A 27138-nucleotide genomic window follows, 5' to 3' on the forward strand; every position below is an offset into this window, starting at 1 on the left:
TACGTGAGGAAGAATCAGAAGAGAACATGAACTCTCCAGAGCAGCTGCCTAAGGGGGCGTGCCACCCGCAGCCGTGTGCCAATAGTACCCTGCGCCCCAGGAAGGGTAAAGTGAACACTACCCAGCTCGCCCTCAAGGTGGCGGCTCTCGCCGAGTTACTGAATGGCCACAATGAGCTCTTGGTGGAGCTGTACCAGAGAATGACGGCTCTGGAGGAAGCGAATGCAGCAAGACAAGCCGCCACCCCCCAAGACGGGAGCGGAGGTGGCCACTGAAGGGGCGTGGCTTAACCTTTAACATCGGTAACACGACCCCCAGTGACCAGAGTTCAGATCTTACCAAAAAAGAGAATGAGGGCAACAGGTTTATAACTGCAGCTCTGGATGTGACTGGAGTATATGGCATGATGTAACAGTTTTATTACTGCAGCCCTGGATGTGACTGGAGTATATGACATGATGTAACAGGTTTATAACTGCAGCTCTGGATGTGACTGGAGTATATGGCATGATGTAACAGGTTTATAACTGCAGCTCTGGATGTGACTGGAGTATATGACATGATGTAACAGGTTTATAACTGCAGCTCTGGATGTGACTGGAGTATATGACATGATGTAACAGGTTTATAACTGCAGCTCTGGATGTGACTGGAGTATATGGCATGATGTAACAGGTTTATAACTGCAGCTCTGGATGTGACTGGAGTATATGGCCTGATATAACTCCAGGGGGTCGTAGTATTGGGCTGCCCCAAAACAACCTCTCCATGGATTGGCTCAGAATAAAGTTTAAGGGGAAGCTTCGCCATAGTGGGGTCTGCACAGCCTGAGACCACCACCAATGCAGCTGCTAATCACACAGGAGGGGGCAACAGAGAGGTTTCATTGTAATGGTCCCGAAATCTGACCGGTGACTTTCTGACTTTGTACAATTAGATATTTTTTTTTGTGTAACAAAATAAAAACTATACTTGATAATAAAAAATACTAACGGATGATGAGCCAAGTATTACTGCAGGGAGGAGGCGTGAGGGGGCATTGTAACAACCTGCATGTGCCGTGTCCTTCCATTGATTGCCTAAATAATACCGCCATACCGTGTCATCACCATACCGCCATACACCTAGAATAACTGCAAGCTGCTGAAAATACCCCCACACTGTGCATAAATAATACCCCCACACTGTGCATAAATAATACCCCCACACCGGGTATAAATAATACCCCAACACCGGGTATAAATAATACCCCCACACCGGGCATAAATAATACCCCAACACCGGGTATAAATAATACCCCCACACCGGGCATAAATAATACCCCCACACCGGGTATAAATAATATCCCCACACCGGGCATAAATAATTCCCCCACACTGGGCATAAATAATACCCCCACACCGGGCATTAATAATACCCCCACAGGGGCATAAATAATACCCCCACACCGGGTATAAATAATACTCCCACACCAGGCATAAATAATACCCCACACCGGGCATTAATAATACCCCCACGGTGGGCATAAATAATACCCCAACACCGGGTATAAATAATACCCCCACACCAGGCATAATTAATACCCCCACACCGGGCATAAATAATACCCCCACACCGGGCATAAATAATACCCCCACACCGGGCATAAATAATACCCCCACACCAGGCATAAATAATAACCCCACACCAGGCATAAATAATACCCCCACACCGGGCATAAATAATACCCCAACACCGGGTATAAATAATACCCCAACACCAGGCATAAATAATACCCCCACACCGGGCATAAATAATACCCCCACACCGGGCATAAATAATACCCCCACACCAGGCATAAATAATACCCCCACGCCAGGCATAAATAATACCCCCACACCGGGCATAAATAATACCCCAACACCGGGTATAAATAATACCCCAACACCGGGCATAAATAATACCCCCACACCGGGCATAAATAATACCCCAACACCGGGTATAAATAATACCCCCACACCGGGCATAAATAATACCCCCACACCAGGCATAAATAATACTCCCCCACCGGGCATAAATAATACTCCCACACTGAGCATAAATAATACCCCCAAACCGGGCATAAATAATACCCCCACACCGGGCATAAATAATACTCCCACACCGGGCATAAATAATACTCCCACACCGGGCATAAATAATACCCCCACACCGGGCAAAAATAATACTCCCACACCGGGCATAAATAATACCCCCACACCGGGCATAAATAATACCCCAACACCCAGGAATAAATAATCCCCCCACACCGGGTATAAATAATACTCCCACACCTGGTAAAAATAATACCCCCACACCGGGCATAAATAATACCCCCACACCTGGTAAAAATAATACCCCCACACCGGGCATAAATAATACCACAACACTAAGCATAAATAATACCCCCCACACCAGGCATAAATAATACCCCCACACCAGGCATAAATAATACCCCCACACCGGGCATAAATAATACCACAACACTAAGCATAAATAATACCCCCACACCAGGCATAAATAATACCCCCACACCGGGCATAAATAATACCACAACACTAAGCATAAATAATACCCCCACACCAAATATAAATAATACCCCCACACAGTAATATTGTACTTTAATAATACTAACACATAGTTACTGCGAGGAACTATATACAAATATATATAACACCGGGTCTAGTGAGTCTGTGGGTCGGGGTCACCTCACTTTAGGGGGGGGGGCGGCATTTAATGCTGTAAAAATACAGTCCTGGTATGGAAATGGTAAAAAAAAATCCAGCCCTGAGAGAATAAGGACCAAGCTTCCCTCTGCCACTGGAAAGCCAAGGCCTCTTATAGGTTCTGGACTGTACGGACACCATGTGGCGGTATTATTAGAGCACTATATGGAGCCATTATGTAGTTTTATGGGAACAAAGGCCACAGAAGAGGGGACAGCACCGGCCACGGCTCAGAGGGGACGCAGCCACGTGCCGGCAGGAGGTGATATCCATCTCCTCAGCTGCTCAGTCCTCAGGACTACATTACCCGTCATCCCCCGGGCGCGCAGTCGCGGTATGACCCCGGTGACGCGCCGTAGCCGCTGATCACATGACCGGCTGCTGGCTGGGGGATCGCTCCTTGTCACATGCACAAACACTGAGCGCAGCGGCGGAGTGTGAACATGGCCAATGTGGCCAACAGGGTGTCCTGGTCCGGGCGGGAGCAGCCAGAGGAGGACGGGGAGAACACGCCGCTGCTCAACGGGGACAGCAACCGCAAGGTGAGAACAGGGCTCTACACACGACAGGCAGGCAGGCAGGGGTGTTATCATGGAGTCTGTAGGGTGAGTTTGTGGGTTCTGGGGGTGCACAGCAGGCAGTGGGTGGAGGGGGCTTGTTAAAGGGTCTTGTTGTCCCCCTTTTTGAGTGACAGCGCAGGTGTGTGTGTGAATGGGGGCGTAGTGCCTAAGCTTAAGGGCTGGGGGCTATGGACACTATTTGGGCAGGGTGTGGTTTTGGGGAGCACAATGTACCCCGAGCAAAGGTTTGGGGGCACATTGGGGATGGGTAGGGGGTGGCACGTAGGACAGGGCATGAGGCTTGGTGTGGGGGCACTTGCAGGGCAGGACCTGGGGTCTCTGTATTGCGACTGACAGGGGCGTAGCTCGAGGGGGTGCAGAGGGTGCGTCGAAACTGGGCCCAAGAGGCTTAGGGGCCCATAAGGTGTCACATTAGAAGACTAGTACTATACACCATACATTATATTCGGGGGGCCTGGCACGGACTTAAAGTTACACCACTGGTGACCGATCTATGGAGGAGGGGGGTCCCTGCATTGTGCACATTATATGGGGGGTGTCTGGGGTAGTGTAGTGTTAGGGCAGGGTTGTTTTCCTATTCCTTGCCCTGGAACATCATCCTGTGGTCTGTACACTCGGATTATATTAGTAACTTTAGTTTATGTTGTGGAGTTGCCCTTTAATCCTGGGGGAGGGGGAGCCACTGAGTAGATTACATGATACTTAGAGATGATCCTAATAGAGGAGGGGGAGATGATACCAGAGTCGGTTCTGCAGAGCATTGCGCCTTTAACTTGTTAAGACTCTCCACCTGTGGGCAGGCACTGATCGCACTATAGTGGCCAACGCCAGGCACTGCAGACAGTCTGCTATCACAGGGGGGAGATTCTGATGCCCGGATTTCTAGTTCTTGCTAAACTGGACTTCCCAAAATCCTGGATAGCTAACGTGAAACAACTCCCAGCCCCCCTTCCCTTGTGTCTGCTCCTACCTGCACCCCCTCCCCACCGGGGTGAAGGCTCCTCTCGTTGCTGTTAGTGAGATCCATTGGTTGTGTCCTGGGTCTTCCCAGAATCAGATACACAGAGATGGATAATGTGGATACATTGTTGTTTCGGTTCTCTACAACGTCCCCTCCTTATTATCAGTTATTAATATTTCACAATATTCCAGGAGCTGCTCCACCTCCAGGGGGTGACACAGGGATGTTATATATGTATCCGGGGGTCACTCAAAATGTTTATACCACCAGGCTGCAAGAGCTTATCTGTAGCTATCAGATCCTGATGGGAGTAGTAGTTCTGCTTAGTGGGAGACGGTGTCCTCACAGAGCAGGGGGCGCCATGTGTAGCAAATAGAGAAGTCTCCTCCTGTTACTCCCTGACCCTTGTGCACGTCATGGGGTTTCACAATAGATCCTGGAGGAACTCAAAAGTCCAGAATGAGTTAAAGTCTAAATCAGAGTAGAGGAAGCAGATTTCATATACCACAACTGGGGGAAGGGGTAGTAAATATTGGTAAGTACTGAACTGATTGTGAGTTACATCCTGTATTATACTCCAGAGCTGCACTCACTATTCTGCTGCTGGTGCAGTCACTGTGTACATACATGACATTTCTTATCCTGTACTGATCCTGAGTTATATCCTGTATTATACTCCAGAGCTGCACTCACTATTCTGCTGCTGGTGCAGTCACTGTGTACATACATGACATTACTTATCCTGTACTGATCCTGAGTTACATCCTGTATTATACCCCAGAGCTGCACTCACTATTCTGCTGGTGGTGCAGTCACTGTGTACATACATGACATTACTTATCCTGTACTGATCCTGAGTTACATCCTGTATTATACTCCAGAGCTGCACTCACTATTCTGCTGCTGGTGCAGTCACTGTGTACATACATGACATTACTTATCCTGTACTGATCTTGAGTTACATATTGTATTATACTCCAGAGCTGCACTCACTATTCTGCTGCTGGTGCAGTCACTGTGTACATACATGGCATTACTTATCCTGTACTGATCCTGAGTTACATCCTGTATTATACCCCAGAGCTGCACTCACTATTCTGCTGCTGGTGCAGTCACTGTGTACATACATGACATTACTTATCCTGTACTGATCCTGAGTTACATCCTGTATTATACTCCAGAGCTGCACTCACTATTCTGCTGCTGGTGCAGTCACTGTGTACATACATGACATTACTTATCCTGTACTGATCCTGAGTTACATCCTGTATTATACTCCAGAGCTGCACTCACTATTCTGCTGCTGGTGCAGTCACTGTGTACATACATGACAATACTTATTCTGTACTGATCCTGAGTTACATCCTGTATTATACCCCAGAGCTGCACTCACTATTCTGCTGCTGGTGCAGTCACTGTGTACATACATGACAATACTTATCCTGTACTGATCCTGAGTTACATCCTGTATTATACTCCAGAGCTGCACTCACTATTCTGCTGCTGGTGCAGTCACTGTGTACATACATGACATTACTTATCCTGTACTGATCCTGAGTTACATCCTGTATTATACTCCGGAGCTGCACTCACTATTCTGCTGCTGGTGCAGTCACTGTGTACATACATGACATTACTTATCCTGTACTGATCCTGAGTTACATCCTGTATTATACTCCAGAGCTGCACTCACTATTCTGCTGCTGGTGCAGTCACTGTGTACATACATGACATTACTTATCCTGTACTGCTCCTGAGTTACATCCTGTATTATACTCCAGAGCTGCACTCACTATTCTGCTGCTGGTGCAGTCACTGTGTACATACATGACATTACTTATCCTGTACTGATCCTGAGTTACATCCTGTATTATACCCCAGAGCTGCACTCACTATTCTGCTGCTGGTGCAGTCACTGTGTACATACATGACATTACTTATCCTGTACTGATCCTGAGTTACATCCTGCATTATACTCCAGAGCTGCACTCACTATTCTGCTGCTGGTGCAGTCACTGTGTACATACATGACATTACTTATCCTGTACTGATCCTGAGTTACATCCTGTATTATACCCCAGAGCTGCTCTCACTATTCTGCTGCTGGTGCAGTCACTGTGTACATACATGACATTACTTATCCTGTACTGATCCTGAGTTACATCCTGTATTATACTCCAGAGCTGCACTCACTATTCTGCTGCTGGTGCAGTCACTGTGTACATACATGACATTACTTATCCTGTACTGATTCTGAGTTACATCCTGTATTATACACCAGAGCTGCACTCACTATTCTGCTGCTGGTGCAGTCACTGTGTACATACATGACATTACTTATCCTGTACTGATCCTGAGTTACATCCTTTATTATACTCCAGAGCTGCACTCACTATTACATTAACTCGTAGATTTAGTGAACCCTTGAGAGATGAGGTGAAGCCTCTTGCAAGAGTGTGAAAAACAAACACTGGGGTGTAAGATTTATCACAGGTTATTGGTCGGGGGTCTTGCCCTGGATTATAGGTGAAGCCTTTATGTCTCCAGAGGAGGATGATATATATATTCAGTCTCTGCTGTTATACTTGTGCTGCCCCTTGCTGTGCATGTATTAGGGTCAGTAATATTTGCCAGATGTAATCCTCCATAACAATGGCAGTGTCCTCTGCACACACCCGAAGCTGCAGTGATTGTGTAATCCTGTGTGAAGAGGCCGAAGTTGTGATCAGCGAGGGCAGTGCATCTGAGGAGTCTGCAGCAGCTGTGTGACTACAACTCCCAGCATGTCCAGTACCTTGTATTGAAGTGGCCTGCACTCATGTTGTGTGACTACAACTCCCAGCATGCCCATCTTTGCGTCACCAGTATGTAAGGAGTTAATCGGTGCTCCTCCTGACCCTGCACCCATCTCCTCCGGTCACAGTCATGCTCAGACATTCTGCAGATTCCTGATGAGTGACTTTGGTTTGTGGGGTCACATGCAGTCAGTGGGGGGTTTACATATGTAATGGGGCGTCACCTGGGGTTCCCTCACCCCCATGTATCTCCAGGTTATATGTTGAGTGCAGTCGGGATAAATTCTGTTACTCTCTGTTATCAGCCATTTAGCTTCAGTAGGAGGAGGCTCACACAATGACCGTGCTCTGGAGGTTTCATAGCCATAACCCGAGGAGGAGGCGCTGGTCGCGGTGTATTACACGGCCGCTCACTCTATCAATGGCCGCCTCAGTCTTATCAGGAAATGGGAAACCGCAAGTCCTAATGCAAGACCTCAGCAACTTCATCAATGTGTCGCCTGGTATCTGCAGGAGGAGTCACTAATTACACCCTGATATCTGCTACTGGCAGAGTACTCTACTGCTCCCTGTTATCAGTCAGTATACGATAAGCTGTATTCATCTGATAACAGAGAGTAATAGATTGTATCCCCCCTGTACAGTCTCCTCTCCCCGGGATGTAATGGCTGATAACAGAGAGTAATAGATTGTAACCCCCCCCCCTGTACAGTCTCCTCTCCCCGGGATGTAATGGCTGATAACAGAGAGTAATAGATTGTATCCCCCCCTGTACAGTCTCCTCTCCCCGGGATGTAATGGCTGATAACAGAGAGTAATAGATTGTATCCCCCCTGTACAGTCTCCTCTCCCCGGGGTGTAATGGCTGATAACAGAGAGTAATAGATTGTATCCCCCCCTGTACAGTCTCCTCTCCCCGGGGTGTAATGGCTGATAACAGAGAGTAATAGATTGTATCCCCCCCTGTACAGTCTCCTCTCCCCGGGGTGTAATGGCTGATAACAGAGAGTAATAGATTGTATCCCCCCCTGTACAGTCTCCTCTCCCCGGGATGTAATGGCTGATAACAGAGAGTAATAGATTGTATCCCCCCCTGTACAGTCTCCTCTCCCCGGGATGTAATGGCTGATAACAGAGAGTAATAGATTGTATCCCCCTGTACAGTCTCCTCTCCCCGGGATGTAATGGCTGATAACAGAGAGTAATAGATTGTATCCCCCCTGTACAGTCTCCTCTCCCCGGGATGTAATGGCTGATAACAGAGAGTAATAGATTGTATCCCCCCTGTACAGTCTCCTCTCCCCGGGATGTAATGGCTGATAACAGAGAGTAATAGATTGTATCCCCCCTGTACAGTCTCCTCTCCCCGGGATGTAATGGCTGATAACAGAGAGTAATAGATTGTATCCCCCCTGTACAGTCTCCTCTCCCCGGGATGTAATGGCTGATAACAGAGAGTAATAGATTGTATCCCCCCCCTGTACAGTCTCCTCTCCCCGGGATGTAATGGCTGATAACAGAGAGTAATAGATTGTATCCCCCCTGTACAGTCTCCTCTCCCCGGGGTGTAATGGCTGATAACAGAGAGTAATAGATTGTATCCCCCCTGTACAGTCTCCTCTCCCCGGGGTGTAATGGCTGATAACAGAGAGTAATAGATTGTATGCCCCCTGTACAGTCTCCTCTCCCCGGGGTGTAATGGCTGATAACAGAGAGTAATAGATTGTATCCCCCTGTACAGTCTCCTCTCCCCGGGGTGTAATGGCTGATAACAGAGAGTAATAGATTGTATGCCCCCTGTACAGTCTCCTCTCCCCGGGGTGTAATGGCTGATAACAGAGAGTAATAGATTGTATCCCCCCTGTACAGTCTCCTCTCCCCGGGATGTAATGGCTGATAACAGAGAGTAATAGATTGTATCCCCCTGTACAGTCTCCTCTCCCCGGGGTGTAATGGCTGATAACAGAGAGTAATAGATTGTATCCCCCCCTGTACAGTCTCCTCTCCCCGGGATGTAATGGCTGATAACAGAGAGTAATAGATTGTATCCCCCCCCCTGTACAGTCTCCTCTCCCCGGGGTGTAATGGCTGATAACAGAGAGTAATAGATTGTATCCCCCTGTACAGTCTCCTCTCCCCGGGGTGTAATGGCTGATAACATAGAGTAATAGATTGTATCCCCCCTGTACAGTCTCCTCTCTCCGGGATGTAATGGCTGATAACAGAGAGTAATAGATTGTATCCCCCCCTGTACAGTCTCCTCTCCCCGGGATGTAATGGCTGATAACAGAGAGTAATAGATTGTATCCCCCCTGTACAGTCTCCTCTCTCCGGGATGTAATGGCTGATAACAGAGAGTAATAGATTGTATCCCCCCCTGTACAGTCTCCTCTCCCCGGGATGTAATGGCTGATAACAGAGAGTAATAGATTGTATCCCCCCTGTACAGTCTCCTCTCCCCGGGGTGTAATGGCTGATAACATAGAGTAATAGATTGTATCCCCCCTGTACAGTCTCCTCTCTCCGGGATGTAATGGCTGATAACAGAGAGTAATAGATTGTATCCCCCCCTGTACAGTCTCCTCTCCCCGGGATGTAATGGCTGATAACAGAGAGTAATAGATTGTATCCCCCCTGTACAGTCTCCTCTCTCTGGGATGTAATGGCTGATAACAGAGAGTAATAGATTGTATCCCCCCCTGTACAGTCTCCTCTCCCCGGGATGTAATGGCTGATAACAGAGAGTAATAGATTGTATCCCCCCTGTACAGTCTCCTCTCCCCGGGATGTAATGGCTGATAACAGAGAGTAATAGATTGTATCCCCCCTGTACAGTCTCCTCTCCCCGGGATGTAATGGCTGATACCAGAGAGTAATAGATTGTATCCCGCCTTGTACAGTCTCCTCTCCCCGGGATGTAATGGCTGATAACAGAGAGTAATAGATTGTATCCCCCCTGTACAGTCTCCTCTCCCCGGGATGTAATGGCTGATAACAGAGAGTAATAGATTGTATCCCCCCCCTGTACAGTCTCCTCTCCCCGGGATGTAATGGCTGATAACAGAGAGTAATAGATTGTATCCCCCTGTACAGTCTCCTCTCCCCGGGATGTAATGGCTGATAACAGAGAGTAATAGATTGTATCCCCCCTGTACAGTCTCCTCTCCCCGGGGTGTAATGGCTGATAACAGAGAGCAGTAGATGTATGTGTGAGCAGTGAGTGGTGGCACTTGTGACATGTTTGTGGTGTACACAGTGATGTATATACACGGCCTGGGGCAGTCCCTCCTTCCCTCCCTCCTTGCGCTGGGCCTGTATAATAACCTGCCGTGCGGGGAGGGGGGGGGGGGGCTGGATAGTGGCACCCCCCCCCCCCCCCCCCCCCCCCCCCCCGGTGGATAAGTGTGGTAATTGTACAGTAACCTTCCACTTCCTGTTCCTGCTTCCTCTTTCTGATACAATGTTGCGAGGTGAGATAAGAAATGTATCGGCACCTGGTCCTGGCTGTCAATTCTTAAAGGGGAATTCTAATTATCCGTGTGGGATGGGACTCAATGGCAATAAGCCCCTCCCATCAATACAAAGGGGTGGGGCTAAGAGATTAGTATGCTCCTCCCACCAACACAAAGGGTTAGATCTGGGAGATTAATAGGCCCCTCCCATAATTTAAAGGTGAACTCCATTTCTATTGTTTCTATGGAGCACTGGCAGTGGGGTGATGGTGATGCCGCCTCCTTCTTACTAATTTTGTTTTCTCTTGTAGTTTTCCAGTTCCATCCTCTTCCGCATCGGGCAGCTGAGTACGGTGGACCTCGGCGATGACGAGCGGGAGCTGGTAAGGGGTTAATTCATGTTATAAGACGCCTTCTACTCCACTCACATCCAAAGCTGCGTTCAGGGGTGTCCCGGGGTGACCCGGCGCTCTCTACTGTGGGGTGACTCCCCGTCCTCTGATTTTATATATTTTGCAGGAAACGGATCTGTCGGCGTCGATCGTCAAAGAAATCCCGCACAACGAGAACCTCCTGTCGCTGAAATATGAGGTGATGCTACTAGGGGACCCGAATGTTTAGAGCTGAAGTGTCGTCACAGTGTGTCAGCAGGTTATGGACATGACTACATGCTGAGCTGCAGTTTCAGTGCAGTGTGTCAGTAGGTTACGGTCGTGATGGCATTCTGAAGTGTCGTCAGATCAATGTAACTAGAATGTTCTCAGCTGCAGTGTCGTCTCAATGTGTCGCTCCGCTTATTGTTGCAGAGCCTGGACTATGATAACAGCGAGAACCAGCTGTTCATGGAGGAGGAGCGGAGGATCAACCATGCGGTCAGTATAACCCCCAGCATCCGCCTCTGTGTGATGTATATGTTGTATTGTAGTGCCAGGCTGATACCTGCGGACACTAGCGGCTGCTGCTCCTCACACTCCGTTTTTGTCGTGTCTCCGCCAGGCGTTCCGGACCGTGGAGGTCACGCGCTGGGTCATCTGCGGGATGATCGGGATCCTCACCGGCCTCATCGCCTGCTTCATCGACATCATGGTGGACCAGCTGGCGGGGGTGAAGTACCAGGTCATAAAGAGCAGTATCCTCTGGGTGACCCCCGAGTGGGCGTGGCCTCTACTAATGACAGGGAGGGGGACAAAACAAATAAATTCTAAATTGGTTTCGTTACCTGTAGCAATTCACCATCATCATATGACCATAGCAGTACAGAGGATTTCAGGAGTAAGTGTATGGTAAGTGTACATGTTCTCTCCTGAAATAACCTATGCTGCGGCCATAAAAATCCTCTGTGCTGCTGTGGTAAGTACACGTTCTCCCCTGAAATCCTCTGTGCTGCTGTGGTAAGTACACGTTCTCCCCTGAAATCCTCTGTGCTGCTGTGGGAAACCCTAATTATCCCCTGAAATCCTCTGTGCTGCTGTGGTAAGTACACGTTCTCCCCTGAAATCCTCTGTGCTGCTGTGGGAAACCCTAATTATCCCCTGAAATCCTCTGTGCTGCTGTGGGAAACCCTTATTCTCCCCTGAAATCCTCTGTGCTGCTGTGGTAATCACATGTTCTCACCTGAAATCCTCTGTGCTGCTGTGGTAAGTGCACGTTCTCACCTGAAATCCTCTGTGCTGCTGTGGTAAGTACACGTTCTCCCCTGAAATCCTCTGTGCTGCTGTGGTAAGTGCACGTTCTCCCCTGAAATCCTCTGTGCTGCTGTGGTAAGTGCACGTTCTCCCCTGAAATCCTCTGTGCTGCTGTGGTAAGTGCACGTTCTCCCCTGAAATCCTCTGTGCTGCTGTGATTAGTGCACGTTCTCCCCTGAAATCCTCTGTGCTGCTGTGATTAGTACACGTTCTCCCCTGAAATCCTCTGTGCTGCTGTGGTAAGTACACGTTCTCCCTGAAATCCTCTGTGCTGCTGTGGTAAGTGCACGTTCTCCCCTGAAATCCTCTGTGCTGCTGTGGTAAGTGCACGTTCTCCCCTGAAATCCTCTGTGCTGCTGTGGTAAGTGCACGTTCTCCCCTGAAATCCTCTGTGCTGCTGTGGTAAGTGCACGTTCTCCCCTGAAATCCTCTGTGCTGCTGTGGTAAGTGCACGTTCTCCCCTGAAATCCTCTGTGCTGCTGTGATTAGTACACGTTCTCCCCTGAAATCCTCTGTGCTGCTGTGGTAAGTGCACGTTCTCACCTGAAATCCTCTGTGCTGCTGTGGTAAGTACACGTTCTCCCCTGAAATCCTCTGTGCTGCTGTGGTTGCTCCGTTGGGGCTGGAGTTTGTTTCCTTACATGTTTCCACGTCAGACATTGACAAGTTCACGGAGAAGGGCGGCCTGTCTTTCTCGCTGCTGCTGTGGGCGACGCTGAACGCGGCGATAGTGATGTTCGGTTCCCTGATCGTCGCCTTCATAGAGGTAAGTGATCGCAGTGCACGGCGTCGCAGGAGGAGTCAGTAACTTACCGCGTGTCCTGGGTTCTTCCTTACAGCCCGTAGCGGCCGGCAGCGGGATCCCACAGATCAAGTGTTTCCTCAATGGAGTGAAGATTCCCCATGTGGTGAGACTCAAGGTGAGTGATGACTCTGCTCACATCCAGAGCTGCATCCAGAAGTCTTTAAGGTTCTATAACCTCACTCCTGAGGCAGCGGTGCATGGAATTCTATGCAGCTTTGGTTGTGATTGGAGTATTTATAGGAAGTTGTATTTTGTTTTTGTGTGCAGACGCTGCTGGTGAAGGTGTGCGGAGTCATCCTGTCTGTGGTCGGAGGCCTCGCCGTGGGGAAGGTAGGTGGCTGTGGAGGCTCTGGGATGGGCTCGATGTGGGGAAGGTAGGTGGCTGTGGAGGCTCTGGGATGGGCTCGATGTGGGGAAGGTAGGTGGCTGTGGAGGCTCTGGGTTGGGCTCGTTGTGGGGAAGGTAGGTAGCTGTGGAGGCTGGGGTGGGCTCGTTGTGGGGAAGGTAGGTGGCTGTGGAGGCTCTGGGGGGCTTGCTGTGGGGAAGGTAGGTGGCTGTGGAGGCTCTGGTGGGCTCGCTGTGGGGAAGGTAGGTGGCTGTGGAGGCTCTGGGATGGGCTCGCTGTGGGGAAGGTAGGTGGCTGTGGAGCCTCTGGGATGGGCTCGCTGTGAGGAAGGTAGGTGGCTGTGGAGGCTCTGGTGGGCTCGCTGTGGGGAAGGTAGGTGGCTGTGGAGCCTCTGGGATGGGCTCGCTGTGAGGAAGGTAGGTGGCTGTGGAGACTCTGGTGGGCTCGCTGTGGGGAAGGTAGGTGGCTGTGGAGGCTCTGGTGGGCTCGCTGTGGGGAAGGTAGGTGGCTGTGGAGGCTCTGGTGGGCTCGCTGTTGGGAAGGTAGGTGGCTGTGGAGGCTCTGGGATGGGCTCGCTGTGGGGAAGGTAGGGGGCTGTGGAGGCTCTGCGATGGGATTGATGGGAGGGAAGGTAGGTGGCTGTGGAGGTTCTGGTGGGCTCGCTGTGGGGAAGGTAGGTGGCTGTGGAGGCTCTGGTGGGCTCGCTGTGGGGAAGGTAGGTGGCTGTGGAGACTCTGGTGGGCTCGCTGTGGGGAAGGTAGGTGGCTGTGGAGGCTCTGGTGGGCTCGCTGTGGGGAAGGTAGGTGGCTGTGGAGGCTCTGGGATGGGCTCGCTGTGGGGAAGGTAGGTGGCTGTGGAGGCTCTGGGATGGGATTGATGGGAGGGAAGGTAGGTGGCTGTGGAGGTTCTGGTGGGCTCGCTGTGGGGAAGGTAGGTGGCTGTGGAGGCTCTGGTGGGCTCGCTGTGGGGAAGGTAGGTGGCTGTGGAGGCTCTGGGATAGGCTTGCTATGAGGAAGGTAAGTGGCTCGGGGCTCGCTGTAGGTACCTGCTCACCCCCAGTGTTTCCTTGCAGGAAGGACCTATGATTCACTCGGGGGCTGTGGTGGCCGCCGGCATCTCGCAGGGGAGGTCCACCTCTCTGAAGAAGGACTTCAAGGTGAGTGATGGGGGGGGGGGGGGTGGCTCTGTGGAGGTGAGTGATGAGATGGGAAAGCGGGGGGGGGGGGCTCTGTGGGGAGGTGAGTGATGAGATGGGAAAGCGGGGGGGGGGGGGCTCTGTGGGGAGGTGAGTGATGAGATGGGAAAGCGGGGGGGTGGGGGGCTCTGTGGGGAGGTGAGTGATGAGATGGGAAAGCGGGGGGGTGGGGGGCTCTGTGGGGAGGTGAGTATCTGTACTGCACTCTCTCATTCCGGCTTGTTTGCTCACATGATCTCTTGTTTATTCTCGCACTCTCTCTGTTCCCTCTCCTTAAAGAGACCCCGTCACTAGATTCTACCCCTTTATACTCCCGGCCCCTCTGTTACAGGATGTTATGTCCTTTCTAGAATTTCCTCGTTTTTTATGTGCAAACTTGATCATAAGAAATCTCCAAAGTCACGTGACAATGAGCAGAGAAGAGTCATGTTTGCCTGAGATGAGTCAAGTTCAAAGGCAGCAGGGGGAATCTCTTCAAAACCCCCTATCTTCAGTTCTGTAGCACCTGCTGTGGTGTCATATTAAAGAGAAGACTCTCATCTTTTAGGTTACATGAGGCTTGTGGTTCTGCGATCTACAGAACCGGAGGTACAGGCAGCTAAAGATGAAGTTGGGAATGTGAGCTGCAGATCCCGATCCAGTTCCCTCCTATTGCTTTAACTGTTTGTTTCTCTGGTTTTGTAGATCACAGAACAATAATCCTGGTGTGGATTGAAAGATGAGATTCTTATCTTTAATATTACAGCAGCAGAATGTTTCTAGGTGCTACAGAACTGAAGATGTGGATCTCTGAAATGACTCGGAAGAAAACCTCAAATTTTCATTTTCTATAACAGAGACCCTGAGCCCCGGAGCTTCCCCTTTAAGGCGTCTTTTACCCGTTTTCTTTCCCCTCTGCAGATCTTTGAATACTTCCGCAGGGACACGGAGAAGAGAGACTTTGTGTCAGCCGGAGCCGCAGCCGGAGTCTCCGCAGCCTTCGGAGCCCCAGTCGGTACGACCCCTTTATCTAGAGTTCTCATCATGATGGGGGCACTGCAGACAGGGCAGATCTAGTAACCACCTCTAGGGGGCGCCTCTATGTTAAGTGGCCCATGTGCATGCTGGGAGTTGTAGTTCACACTCCTGCAGACCACTGATCTGCAAGTGCAGATTTATAACTGTGGGTAACTTTGCCCATGTGGTGCTTTTGCTCATTACTGTAGTCACACTCAAATCTGCACTTGCAGCATTGTTTGTGATGAAGTTTAACTCGTGCGCTACATCTCCCACAATGCACTGCAGCAGAGCGTATACTAGACTGAATTTATACCATCGGCTCGCAGACGGTGAATGTAAATTTCTGGGTGGTGGGTTTGGTCGGATTGTGGATGCAGCTCTGGATGTGAGTGGAGTCTTGTCTGCCCGCAGGTGGGGTGCTTTTCAGCTTGGAAGAAGGAGCGTCTTTCTGGAACCAGCTGCTGACATGGAGGATAGTGAGTATGAGAAGACCCCGAGCCCCCCATCACTTGGGGATACTACAACTCCCAGCATGCTCCATTCAATTGTGCAGCTGGGAGTTGTAGTTCAACATCAAATCAAGAGCTTGAGGTTAAATGGGAGGTCATATAAGATCAGAAAACCTAGCGCCCCCCCTTGTGTGTTCAGTGTAAGTGCAGCTCTGGTTGTGTGTGTGGAGTACTATGGATACAGCAGGGGGCAGTCACCTCTGGGTTCTCCAGTGCCCCGTGTAGCAGAGCCGAGTATGTCATGTATGTCCGCTGACTGATCTGTGGCTTCTCTCCCCCAGTTCTTCGCCTCCATGATCTCCACCTTCACCCTGAACTTCGTGCTGAGCTTTTACAACCACAAGCCGGGCGACCTCTCCAACCCCGGCCTCATCAACTTCGGGAGGTTTGACACGGATGTGAGTCTCCGTCCTGTCTGTGTCCATGTTGTGATTCCCCACTGCTCCTCGGCGCCCCCTACTGACTAGGGCACTTCCTAACATGAGTGTTTCCCAGAAGAAATTGGTTCTGGAATGTAATATTTGTGTAATTCCTCTGTTATTCCTCCTGGAACTTTGACAAGTGGGCGTTACCATTGAGGGAGGGATGTCCCTACACACTGCCATTGTCCAATCAAGGCCAACTGTGTCTTAGTGACACCCTATTGACGCCCATTTGTCATATGTTCTCCAAGGAATAAAATGGAAAACCAGAAGTTGTCCGGAATTGTCTTTTGGTGGGATATACGGAAATTTACAAAAATTCCGGGACATCTGGACGTGCTTCCTCTTTCCAATATGTGGTGATTTTTCCTCTGAGGTTACACGCGGCTTCCTGGAATTTATTGTTCTCTATGGCAGAAATGACTTCTGTGCCATGATACATAGTAACAAACCCTCAGCTGTACGAGCAGAACCACCAGCAAGTTTTTCCAATCTCCCATCTTATCTTCAGAATCTTTAAGGCTGGAGCAGACATGAGATCCACAGACATAACCAGAGGAGACAAACATCTGATTGTTCCTTCTAATAACAAGGCGGCAATTATCCGCTGCATGTGACAGGATGGTGTGTGTATAACCGGGACCCCCGCCGCCCCCCACAATACACCCACTCATTATATATAGCTACATAGAGCCGAGGATGTCACAAGGGAATCTCATGCTCTAATGAGAGCGAAACTCACCCCCAGGCAGTCCACATATCTATAATACATGTACAGGAATGTAACTTCTATAATACTGCCCCCTATGTACAAGAATATAACTACTATAATACTGCCCCCTATCTACAAGAATATAACTGCTATAATACTGACCCCTATGTACAAGAATATAACTACTATAATACTGCCCCCTATGTACAGGAATATAACTACTATAATACTGCCCCCTATGTACAGGAATATAACTACTATAATACTGCCCCCTATGTACAAGAATATAACTACTATAATACTGCCCCTATGTACAGGAATATAACTACTATAATACTGCCAACTATGTACAGGAATATAACTACTATAATACTGCCTCCTATGTACAAGAATATAACTACTATAATACTGCCCCCTATGTACAGGAATATAACTACTATAATACTGGCCCCTATGTACAAGAATATAACTACTATAATACTGCCCCCTATGTACAGGAATATAACTACTATAATACTGCCCCTATGTACAGGAATATAACTACTATAATACTGCCCCTATGTACAGGAATATAACTACTATAATACTGCCCCTATGTACAGGAATATAACTACTATAATACTGCCTCCTATGTACAAGAATATAACTACTATAATACTGCCCCCTATCTACAAGAATATAACTACTATAATACTGCCCCCTATGTACAAGCATATAACTACTATAATACTGCCCCCTATGTACAAGAATATAACTACTATAATACTGCCCCCTATGTACAAGAATATAACTACTATAATACTGCCCCCTATGTACAAGAATATAACTACTATAATACTGCCCCCTATGTACAGGAATATAACTACTATAATACTGCCCCCTATGTACAAGAATATAACTACTATAATACTGCCCCCTATGTACAGGAATATAACTACTATAATACTGCCCCCTATGTACAGGAATATAACTACTATAATACTGCCCCCTATGTACAAGAATATAACTACTATAATACTGCCCCCTATGTACAAGAATATAACTACTATAATACTGCCCCCTATGTACAAGAATATAACTACTATAATACTGCTCCCTATGTACAAGAATATAACTACTATAATACTGCCCCTTATGTACAAGAATATAACTACTATAATACTGCCCCCTATGTACAGGAATATAACTACTATCATACTGCCCCCTATGTACAAGAATATAACTACTATAATACTGCCCCCTATGTACAAGAATATAACTACTATAATACTGCCCCCTATGTACAAGAATATAACTACTATAATACTGCTCCCTATGTACAAGAATATAACTACTATAATACTGCCCCTTATGTACAAGAATATAACTACTATAATACTGCCCCCTATGTACAGGAATATAACTACTATCATACTGCCCCCTATGTACAAGAATATAACTACTATCATACTGCCCCCTATGTACAGGAATATAACTACTATCATACTGCCCCCTATGTACAGGAATATAACTACTATAATACTGCCCCCTATGTACAGGAATATAACTACTATAATACTGCCCCCTATGTACAGGAATATAACTACTATAATACTGCCCCCTATGTACAAGAATATAACTACTATAATACTGCCCCCTATGTACAGGAATATAACTACTATAATACTGCCCCCTATGTACAGGAATATAACTACTATAATACTGCCTCCTATGTACAAGAATATAACTACTATAATACTGCTCCCTCAGTACAAGAATATAACTACTATAATACTGCCCCCTATGTACAAGAATATAACTACTATAATACTGCCCCCTATGTACAAGAATATAACTACTATAATACTCCCCCTATGTACAGGAATAGAACTACTATAATACTGCACCCTATGTACAGGAATATAACTACTATAATACTGCCCCTATGTACAAGAATATAACTACTATAATACTGCCCCCTATGTACAGGAATATAACTACTATAACACTGCCCCCTATGTACAGGAATATAACTACTATAATACTGCCCCTTATGTACAGGAATATAACTACTATAATACTGCCCCCTATGTACAGGAATATAACTACTATAATACTTTGGTTATTTTGCAGGAGAACAGTTACAAGTATTTTGAGCTTCCTATCTTTATTGGTATGGGAGCAGTAGGTGAGTATTATGTGGTAGGTGGCGCTTGTATTTATAGTGATATAACACTGTGTGACTTGCTGTTCTCTGTCTGGCAGGGGGGATGCTGGGGGCGCTGTTTAATGCCCTGAATAACTGGCTGACCATGTTCCGGATCAGGTAAGTGACTTCTCCCCTGGTGCTCGTTAGGTCCCATGTGCTGCAGCTTTCTTTGGTGATCTGTAGAGTTGCTCATCCTGCGCCTGCTGTTTCATGTGCAGAATAGTCTCTTATTAGTGATCTTCCAGTCCTGCTGTCTGCATAGTTTTGCTGTGTCGTTACAGTGTGTCAGCTCCTGCTTTATCCATTATACAGCAGGAATCTGTCTGGACGGGAGGGGTCGGTGATATTCGATCTTTCTCTTCCTTCCTATTGAGTTTAAGATTTGGCAAATTTTAGAAAATTGTAGGAAGTTTATTTTCCCATTAATGAAGGATTTGTATTCTGGTAGCGGTGGTCCGGAGGCGGTGGCGGGGGTCCTGTGACAGACAGACTGCGGGGGAGGGGGGCGCCAGCTAATGGCTTCTCCAGTGATTGCAAATTCAGATGTACAAACCAAATAAATAGCACCTCCCCACCCCTCCCCCCCAGCACCTTACACAGTGGTTAACCCTGCGTGTGCTGCTGCATCCCAATAAGCGAAGTAGTGGTCGGGTGAGCTGTGTATAGATTGTCCTCCCAACATTGGCTGCACAGAGCACAGCAGTGTGAGGACACGCCCCCCAGTGCAGTTGGAGAAGTTACAATCCTCGAATGTAAGTCCATAGATCACAATCCTGCTGCTACTAATAATATACACAGCAGTATAATTACACAGATCTCCATGTCTGCTACTCGAGTGCACTGGGGGTGTGTCCTCACACTGCTGTGCTCTTTGTTCTGTGCACTGAGCTGCTTCATTCCTTTTTCCTGATTGACCTATATAGTATTTCCGATGGAGACTGCCACAGATATTCCTAGTAGAGATAAGAGGCTGTGAAAAGTGAATTATGCACAGAGCTCAGAGCACAGCAGTGTGAGGACACGACCCCAGTGCAGTTGGAGAAGTTACAATCCTGGAATGTGAGTCCATAGATCACAATCCTGCTGCTACTAATAATATACACAACAGTATAATTACACAGATCTCCATGTCTGCTGCTCAAGTGCACTGGGGGTGTGTCCTCACACTGCTGTGCTCTTTGTTTTGTGCACTGAGCTGCTTCACTCCTTTTTCCCGATTGACCTATATAGTGTTTACTATGGAGACTGCCACAGATATTCCCCAGAGGCTGTGAAAAGTGAATAATGCACAGAGCTCAGAGCACAGCAGTGTGAGGACACCTGCTGACAATTACCCCTGTCCTGTGTATGATGTCCAGTCTCTTCTCAGGTATCTGCACCGCCGCGGGCTGCAGGTGATAGAGGCCATGTTGGTTGCCGCGGTTACTGCCACCGTGTCGTTCGTGATGATTTATTGCTCCTCGGACTGTCAGCCGCTGAGGGAGAACTCCGGAGAGTACACCCTGCAGGTAAGTCCTCCTCTCCACCTACAGCTGCCTAGTGCATTCTGCTGGTTTCCTCTGATCCCGTGAGCAGTGCATTGTGGGAAGTCAGGTAATGTTTACATTTAAAATTCAACTGTTGGGTCACATGAGTGACTACACAGCCCAGTGTTGTCTGTTTCCATGGGAAACGGCTGGAATCTTTTCATTGAGCTGGAGAGAAGTGATTGCTGTGAGTTTTCTCTTCTTCCTTCAGCTTTTCTGTGCGGACGGAGAATACAACGCCATGGCGTCAGCGTTCTTTGCTACGCCAGAAAGCAGCGTGCGCAGACTCTTCCATGATCCGGCTGGTGAGTGTCCTGGCTCCGCCCCTTACCTTGTCCTGATTGGCTGCCCGCTTTGTGTAACCCCCCGCTGTTCCCCCCACAGGTTCCTTTAACCCGCAGACCCTGGGCCTCTTCACCCTCCTGTACTTCTTCCTGGCGGTCTGGACCTACGGCCTGACGGTATCCGCGGGGGTCTTCATCCCCTCCCTCCTCCTCGGGGCGGCCTGGGGGCGGCTCTTTGGAATCCTGCTGACCAGCATTTCCAATGACTCCATTGTAAGTTCCTGTCTATCTGCTCCTTGGAAAGCTGGGTTGCTGCATTGTGTAGAGGGATGGGACTCTGCTTTGCCTGACTCCGCAAGGCAGAATCGTCATCCCAGCGCAAGGAAAAGTTGGGTGGTTACTAGACCTGTGTGATAGATGTGTGTCTGCTGGTCACCCAGCTTTCCCGGGGACAGATATCGCATAATACTGTTATATATTAGATGTAGCTGAGCTGACTGTGCTGCACTGTTAACCCTTTGTGTCCCCTGTGTTGTGCAGTCATGGGCCGATCCTGGTAAATACGCACTGATGGGGGCAGCGGCACAGCTGGGTGAGTATTTCAGCAGACGCGGGGTTACACTTTTGGAATTTGTTCGTTTTATCGATCCCCCATGTGTCCGCACTGAGTGTTTACACAGATGTGAGGCCTCAGGATCGTAGAGCAGCGCTGCCTTATTCACTGTAGTGTGTGGGACTACAACTCCCAGCATGCACATGGGCTCTCAAAGCCACCACTTGGGCAATTTCTTCTCCATTCACATCCAAAGCTGTGTTTAGATTCCTTTACAAAGGGAGTGGTGCATTGTGGGAGGTCATTCAAAATCCAATAGTTTGATCATGTGACTGGCCGAGGGATTGGCTAAGCTGATGTGTTTTATGGGGGGGGGGGTGGGATGAGGCTTTGGATGTGACTGGAGAAGATTATAAATAGTGTTGCTTCTACTTGTACAGCCGTGGATGCACCACTAGGGGGAGCTCACTGTATGTAGAATTGCTCAGTTCCTGTATATCTGTCTGCAGTGAGCTCCCCCTAGTGGTGGCCGATCACCATGGCCACTCATTTTACCAGGATCTTAATGAAGGGCGGAGTTCACTCCATTGACCCCCTCCCCTTTTTCTTCCCAGGCGGAATAGTCCGGATGACCCTGAGCCTGACGGTCATCATGGTAGAAGCCACAGGGAACGTCACCTACGGCTTCCCCATCATGCTGGTCCTCATCACCGCCAAGATAGTGGGAGACCTGTTTATAGAGGTGGGTGACGCGTTATTGGGGGTCGGGTCTAAGATATTAAAGGACCCCTGAAAATAAATCTGCGGTAATATGTACTGTTGTTTGGCCCTGCAGATTGCACTGGGGGCGTGTCCTCACACTGCTGTGCTCTGTGCTCTCTGCACTGAACCACAGCCTCTTCCTATTGCTTTGGCTTGTAGCATTTACCCCTTATGTCAGAGCTATGAGCACAGCAGTGTGAGGACCACTCACACTGGAGGTCTCCAGATCTCTGCTTGCTGTCAGTGGGTGCAGGTTATGCTATCGTGACCCCCTTATCTTTTCGCAGGGTCTCTACGATCTTCATATCAAGCTGCAGAGCGTCCCGTTCCTGCACTGGGAGGCCCCGGTGACCTCACACTCCCTCACCGCAAGGTCAGTCACCGTGTAGTACCGTGACCTCTAACCCCGGCAGTGGTCACATGACTCCTCACAGAGTTATAATGGATTCTCTATAGTCGGAATATCCGGGAATCTTACAAAAACTCGTAATACTTGATGATGCGGAGAATGTTCTTGTGTGGGAGACTACAGCTGCGCATGATGGGGGTTGTATTACTCCCCTTAAGGGGATGAGGCTCCGTTCTGGGGGATGTTTCCTATAGGGTTTTGGATTTATTGAGGTTTATGGGGCTGCAGGTGAATGTGACGCGTAGGGGAGCTGCATTCAGGTTGATGATGCCGCAGGGTTAGCAGGGAGGGGTCTTCAATAATCTCTTAAAGTGAAATACCCCTTTAAATTGAAGTTTGGGCTCCTGGCTCTAGGGGGGTGGGGGGCTGCAGTGAGGGTCTAATACTGTGAGGCAGTCACTAGTCATGTGCCCAGAGCTCTGCTGCCATCTAGTGGTGCTTCTCAATCAGTGCAGCCATTAAACGCAATATTAAGTACAGCCACTAGGGAATGACCTGACTTCCCAATGCTGCAGTCAGAGAACGCCCCTTTAAGTGCGCACATATATTTGCATTATTCCGAAATGTTGCCCCATACTAAAAAAGTAGTGAAATCTTCTTCCTCTCCCCTTGCACCAGGGAAGTGATGAGCACGCCGGTCACCTGCCTGCGCCGGAGGGAGAAGGTCGGCCTCATCGTGGACATACTGAGCACAACCACCTCCAACCACAATGGCTTCCCTGTAGTGGAGAATGGCGGGAACACGGGTCAGGTAAGTACCGGGCACCTGATTGTAGGATCAGACTACACACGGCTTGTTTGTAGTCTGTTACCATGGAGACACATTGTATAATTAGTTTTTCTTTTTTTTGCAGCCTCCTCGGTTATGCGGAATGATCCTGAGATCTCAGCTGATTGTGCTCCTCAAGCATAAGGTACAGCACAGAGGAGAGGGGGTACCCCCTGCCCCCATTGTGGGGTGCTATGTATGGGCACATGAGATCAGGGTGAGCTGGTGCCGGAGCTTATCTTAGTTAGTGTTTTAAACCGCGGTATCGCGGTTTAAAACACTTTTTTTAAACTTTATAGCCGGCGCAGGCAGGTACGCGCTCGGCGCTTACCATGCGCACAGCTCTCCTTCACTTCCTATGTAGCCGCGCGCACGGTAAGCGCCGAGCGCGTACCTGCCTGCGCCGGCTATAAAGTTTAAAAAGTGTTTTATACCGCGGTTTAAAACACTAACTAAGATAAGCTCCGGCACCAGCTCACCCTGAGCTGGTGCTCGGTATTGCCATCGGAAACCTGCCACTACAAGTGGTAGGTTTCCTTTAAGGGTTTGGAGACAAGTGATGACATCATCAGTCCTCCATGATGATGTCATGCTATCGCTAGTCTCTGGTTCTCCTGACATCTAGTGGGCACTGGGAGTACTGCAGCAGGTTACCTCGATGGCCGTCATTTTCCTCTTGTGATTCTTAGGTTTTTGTCGAGAGGGAAAATCTGAGTCTCATCCAGCGACGATTGAAGTTGAAGGATTTCCGGGACGCTTATCCTCGCTTCCCCCCCATCCAGTCCATACACGTGTCCCAGGACGAGCGGGAATGTCTGATGGACATGACGGAGTTCATGAACCCCACTCCCTACACTGTACCCCAGGTATCTGCTCCACCCGAGGCGTCTCTGCTGCAGACACCTAGTCCGGGAAATCTTATATGTTCCATGTTATTTACAGGAAGCCTCATTACCGCGGGTGTTCAGGCTCTTCCGAGCGCTCGGCCTCCGGCACCTGGTGGTGGTGGATACTCATAACAGGGTGAGTGTTTCCCAAATGTCCCCCCTTCCTCACTCTGCCCGCTATGGCGCTCACGCGCTCCCCTCTCTCGCTCTGCTGCGGTGCTCTCACTCCCCGCTCCCTCTCGCCCCCTGACCTCTGCCGCGGTCCCCTGACCTCTGCCGCGGTCCCCTGACCTCTGCCGCGGTCCCCTGACCTCTGCCGCGGTCCCCTGACCTCTGCCGCGGTCCCCTGACCTCTGCCGCGGTCCCCTGACCTCTGCCGCGGTCCCCTGACCTCTGCCGCGGTCCCCTGACCTCTGCCGCGGTCCCCTGACCTCTGCCGCGGTCCCCTGACCTCTGCCGCGGTCCCCTGACCTCTGCCGCGGTCCCCTGACCTCTGCCGCGGTCCCCTGACCTCTGCCGCGGTCCCCTGACCTCTGCCGCGGTCCCCTGACCTCTGCCGCGGTCCCCTGACCTCTGCCGCGGTCCCCTGACCTCTGCCCTCTGTTCTCCTGCAGGTTGTGGGTTTGGTGACCAGGAAAGACCTTGCCCGTTACCGTATTGGGAAGAACGGCCTGGAGGAGCTCTGCCTGGCGCAGACGTGATGCCCCCGACCCCCATTTTATATTCTTTCCTTTAAGCGGATATTTATCAGGTGTGAGAACTTTCCGCACTGTCAGCACCTGACACAAGCTCCGGAGCCCGGCCACAAGGTGTACGCAGCACCCGCCCATCCTGGAGGCGGCCACATTGTCCCACTGATCGTGGCCTCTATTTTATAGCAAAAATTATTCTTTTACATATGAGAAATTTAGTATTTTGTTAATTCTTCTCTAGTCACATCCAAAGCTGCATGTGAAATTCCTCTTTCCTGTTATTGCTCAGGCTGCAGGGCTGGGGGTGTGTCCGGCAAGCACTGGACGGAATGGGGGCTGCAGCTTTGGATGTGATTGGAGTACAGCATGATCTACAGGACAGCTTGGTATCCTCCTATATGATAGATGTGATAGAGATTTCCCAGATCTCACAATTATCGGGTGATATCTCTTTAAAAAAATCTATTAAAAAAATAATTGTTTTTATTAGTGATTCTTATGACATGTTTAACAGTAAATGATATTTTGGAGCGGAGCCTCCGGATGGCGCTATTACCCGTTCGGGGCTTTAGGATTTTATATACTGCTGTGTGCATGGGTTCCATATAGGGGGCGCCGCTGCGGCCTGTGATTAGTTACCCTCGAAGGCAAAAAAAGTTCAACTTTCGTTAAATATAATAATATAATTTGCTGTTTTATTTTGTTCTTGAAGGGTTAAATTACGGAGATACATTGTAACACGGATACATTCCGCTGTGGTAGCAGTAGGCGTGTCCATGCTGACCAATCAGATTCTAAGGCTAGAGCTTGGTTGCCGCCCCCTAAGAACAGACAATTTTATGATTTTAGGTTTGTCCCAGATATATATATATTTTTTTCTGTCATTGTTGATGTTTTTTTATTTAATATCCATCGGTTCCCCCTATGACTCCATAGATTGGGTAACCCCCCTAAAACCAGCACCCGGACCCTCCTCCCCCCTGACCCGGCATCAGTCTTCACTAAGTGACCACTTGCTATAGAAGCCAAATACTAAACCTATTCCTGACACAGGGCTGTTTTCTATGTATCGGAGCCCCTCCCCCTCTGGGGTGCTGTGTGAGTGGGTGAGCGCTCGTGTGATGGGTGCGCTGCGCTGGAACATTATAGGTGTTATTTTTTAATGGATTTGCTGCTGTTTAAATAAATTGTTTAGTTTGTCTGCAACAATTCTGTTCTGTAATTCCTTTATTATTGTCCAGCAGGGGGCTGTATGTTATTAGTAGCAGCAGGACTGTGATTTATATTCCAGGATTATACTGGGGGGGTGTCCTCACACTGCTGTGCTCTGTGTCATCTGGGTTGATCTGATGCATAGCCCTTGCTCCACACTGCATAAAGGAGTGATTGAGATCTACAGCTATCTCTCAGAGGGGGTGGGGGGGTCTTGAAAGCAGATCAATGCAGGGTTTTTCAGAGCACAGCAGTGTGAGGACACACCCCCAGTACAATCCAAGAATATAAAAATATATTTCACAGTCCTGCTGCTACTAACAACATACACAAAGGTCTGAATACACATTTCTGCAGGGACAGTACCTCATACGGCCTGCAGTGTGAGGACAGTGCTACAATACTTGAGTATAAATAAAAAATACACTGTCTTGCTGCTACTAAAATACACAAAGGTCTGGTTACACATGTCTGCAGGGACAAAACATAACACTAATTGCAAAGAGCACAGCACACAGGAGTGTGAAGACACAACACCAGTGATAAAATCCCGGAATGCAAATCCATATATCACAGTCCTGCTGCTACTAACATACACAGCGGTCTGATTACACATCTCTCCAGGGACAATACCTAGCACTGGCTGCAGA

General features: G+C 48.9%; 1 protein-coding gene across 1 annotated transcript; it reads left to right on the forward strand.

Moving 5' to 3' along the window:
* The first annotated feature begins 3078 nt into the window (after positions 1 to 3078).
* On the forward strand, positions 3079 to 26475 carry CLCN7 (chloride voltage-gated channel 7). Its single transcript, XM_072119811.1, has 25 exons — positions 3079 to 3286; positions 10845 to 10916; positions 11053 to 11124; positions 11340 to 11405; positions 11530 to 11662; positions 12875 to 12984; positions 13058 to 13138; positions 13291 to 13353; positions 14442 to 14525; positions 15465 to 15558; positions 15975 to 16039; positions 16354 to 16470; positions 19319 to 19373; positions 19451 to 19511; positions 20764 to 20902; positions 21132 to 21225; positions 21305 to 21477; positions 21745 to 21796; positions 22372 to 22499; positions 22807 to 22892; positions 23547 to 23679; positions 23783 to 23842; positions 24387 to 24563; positions 24640 to 24720; positions 25199 to 26475. The coding sequence occupies exons 1-25, from the start codon at positions 3188 to 3190 to the stop codon at positions 25283 to 25285; spliced, it is 2382 nt and encodes a 793-aa protein (XP_071975912.1). The 5' UTR covers positions 3079 to 3187; the 3' UTR covers positions 25286 to 26475.
* Positions 26476 to 27138: the final 663 nt, after the last annotated feature.

This window comes from Engystomops pustulosus, chromosome 8 (assembly GCF_040894005.1).
Source record: "Engystomops pustulosus chromosome 8, aEngPut4.maternal, whole genome shotgun sequence".
Classification (NCBI taxonomy): Eukaryota; Metazoa; Chordata; class Amphibia; order Anura; family Leptodactylidae; genus Engystomops; species Engystomops pustulosus.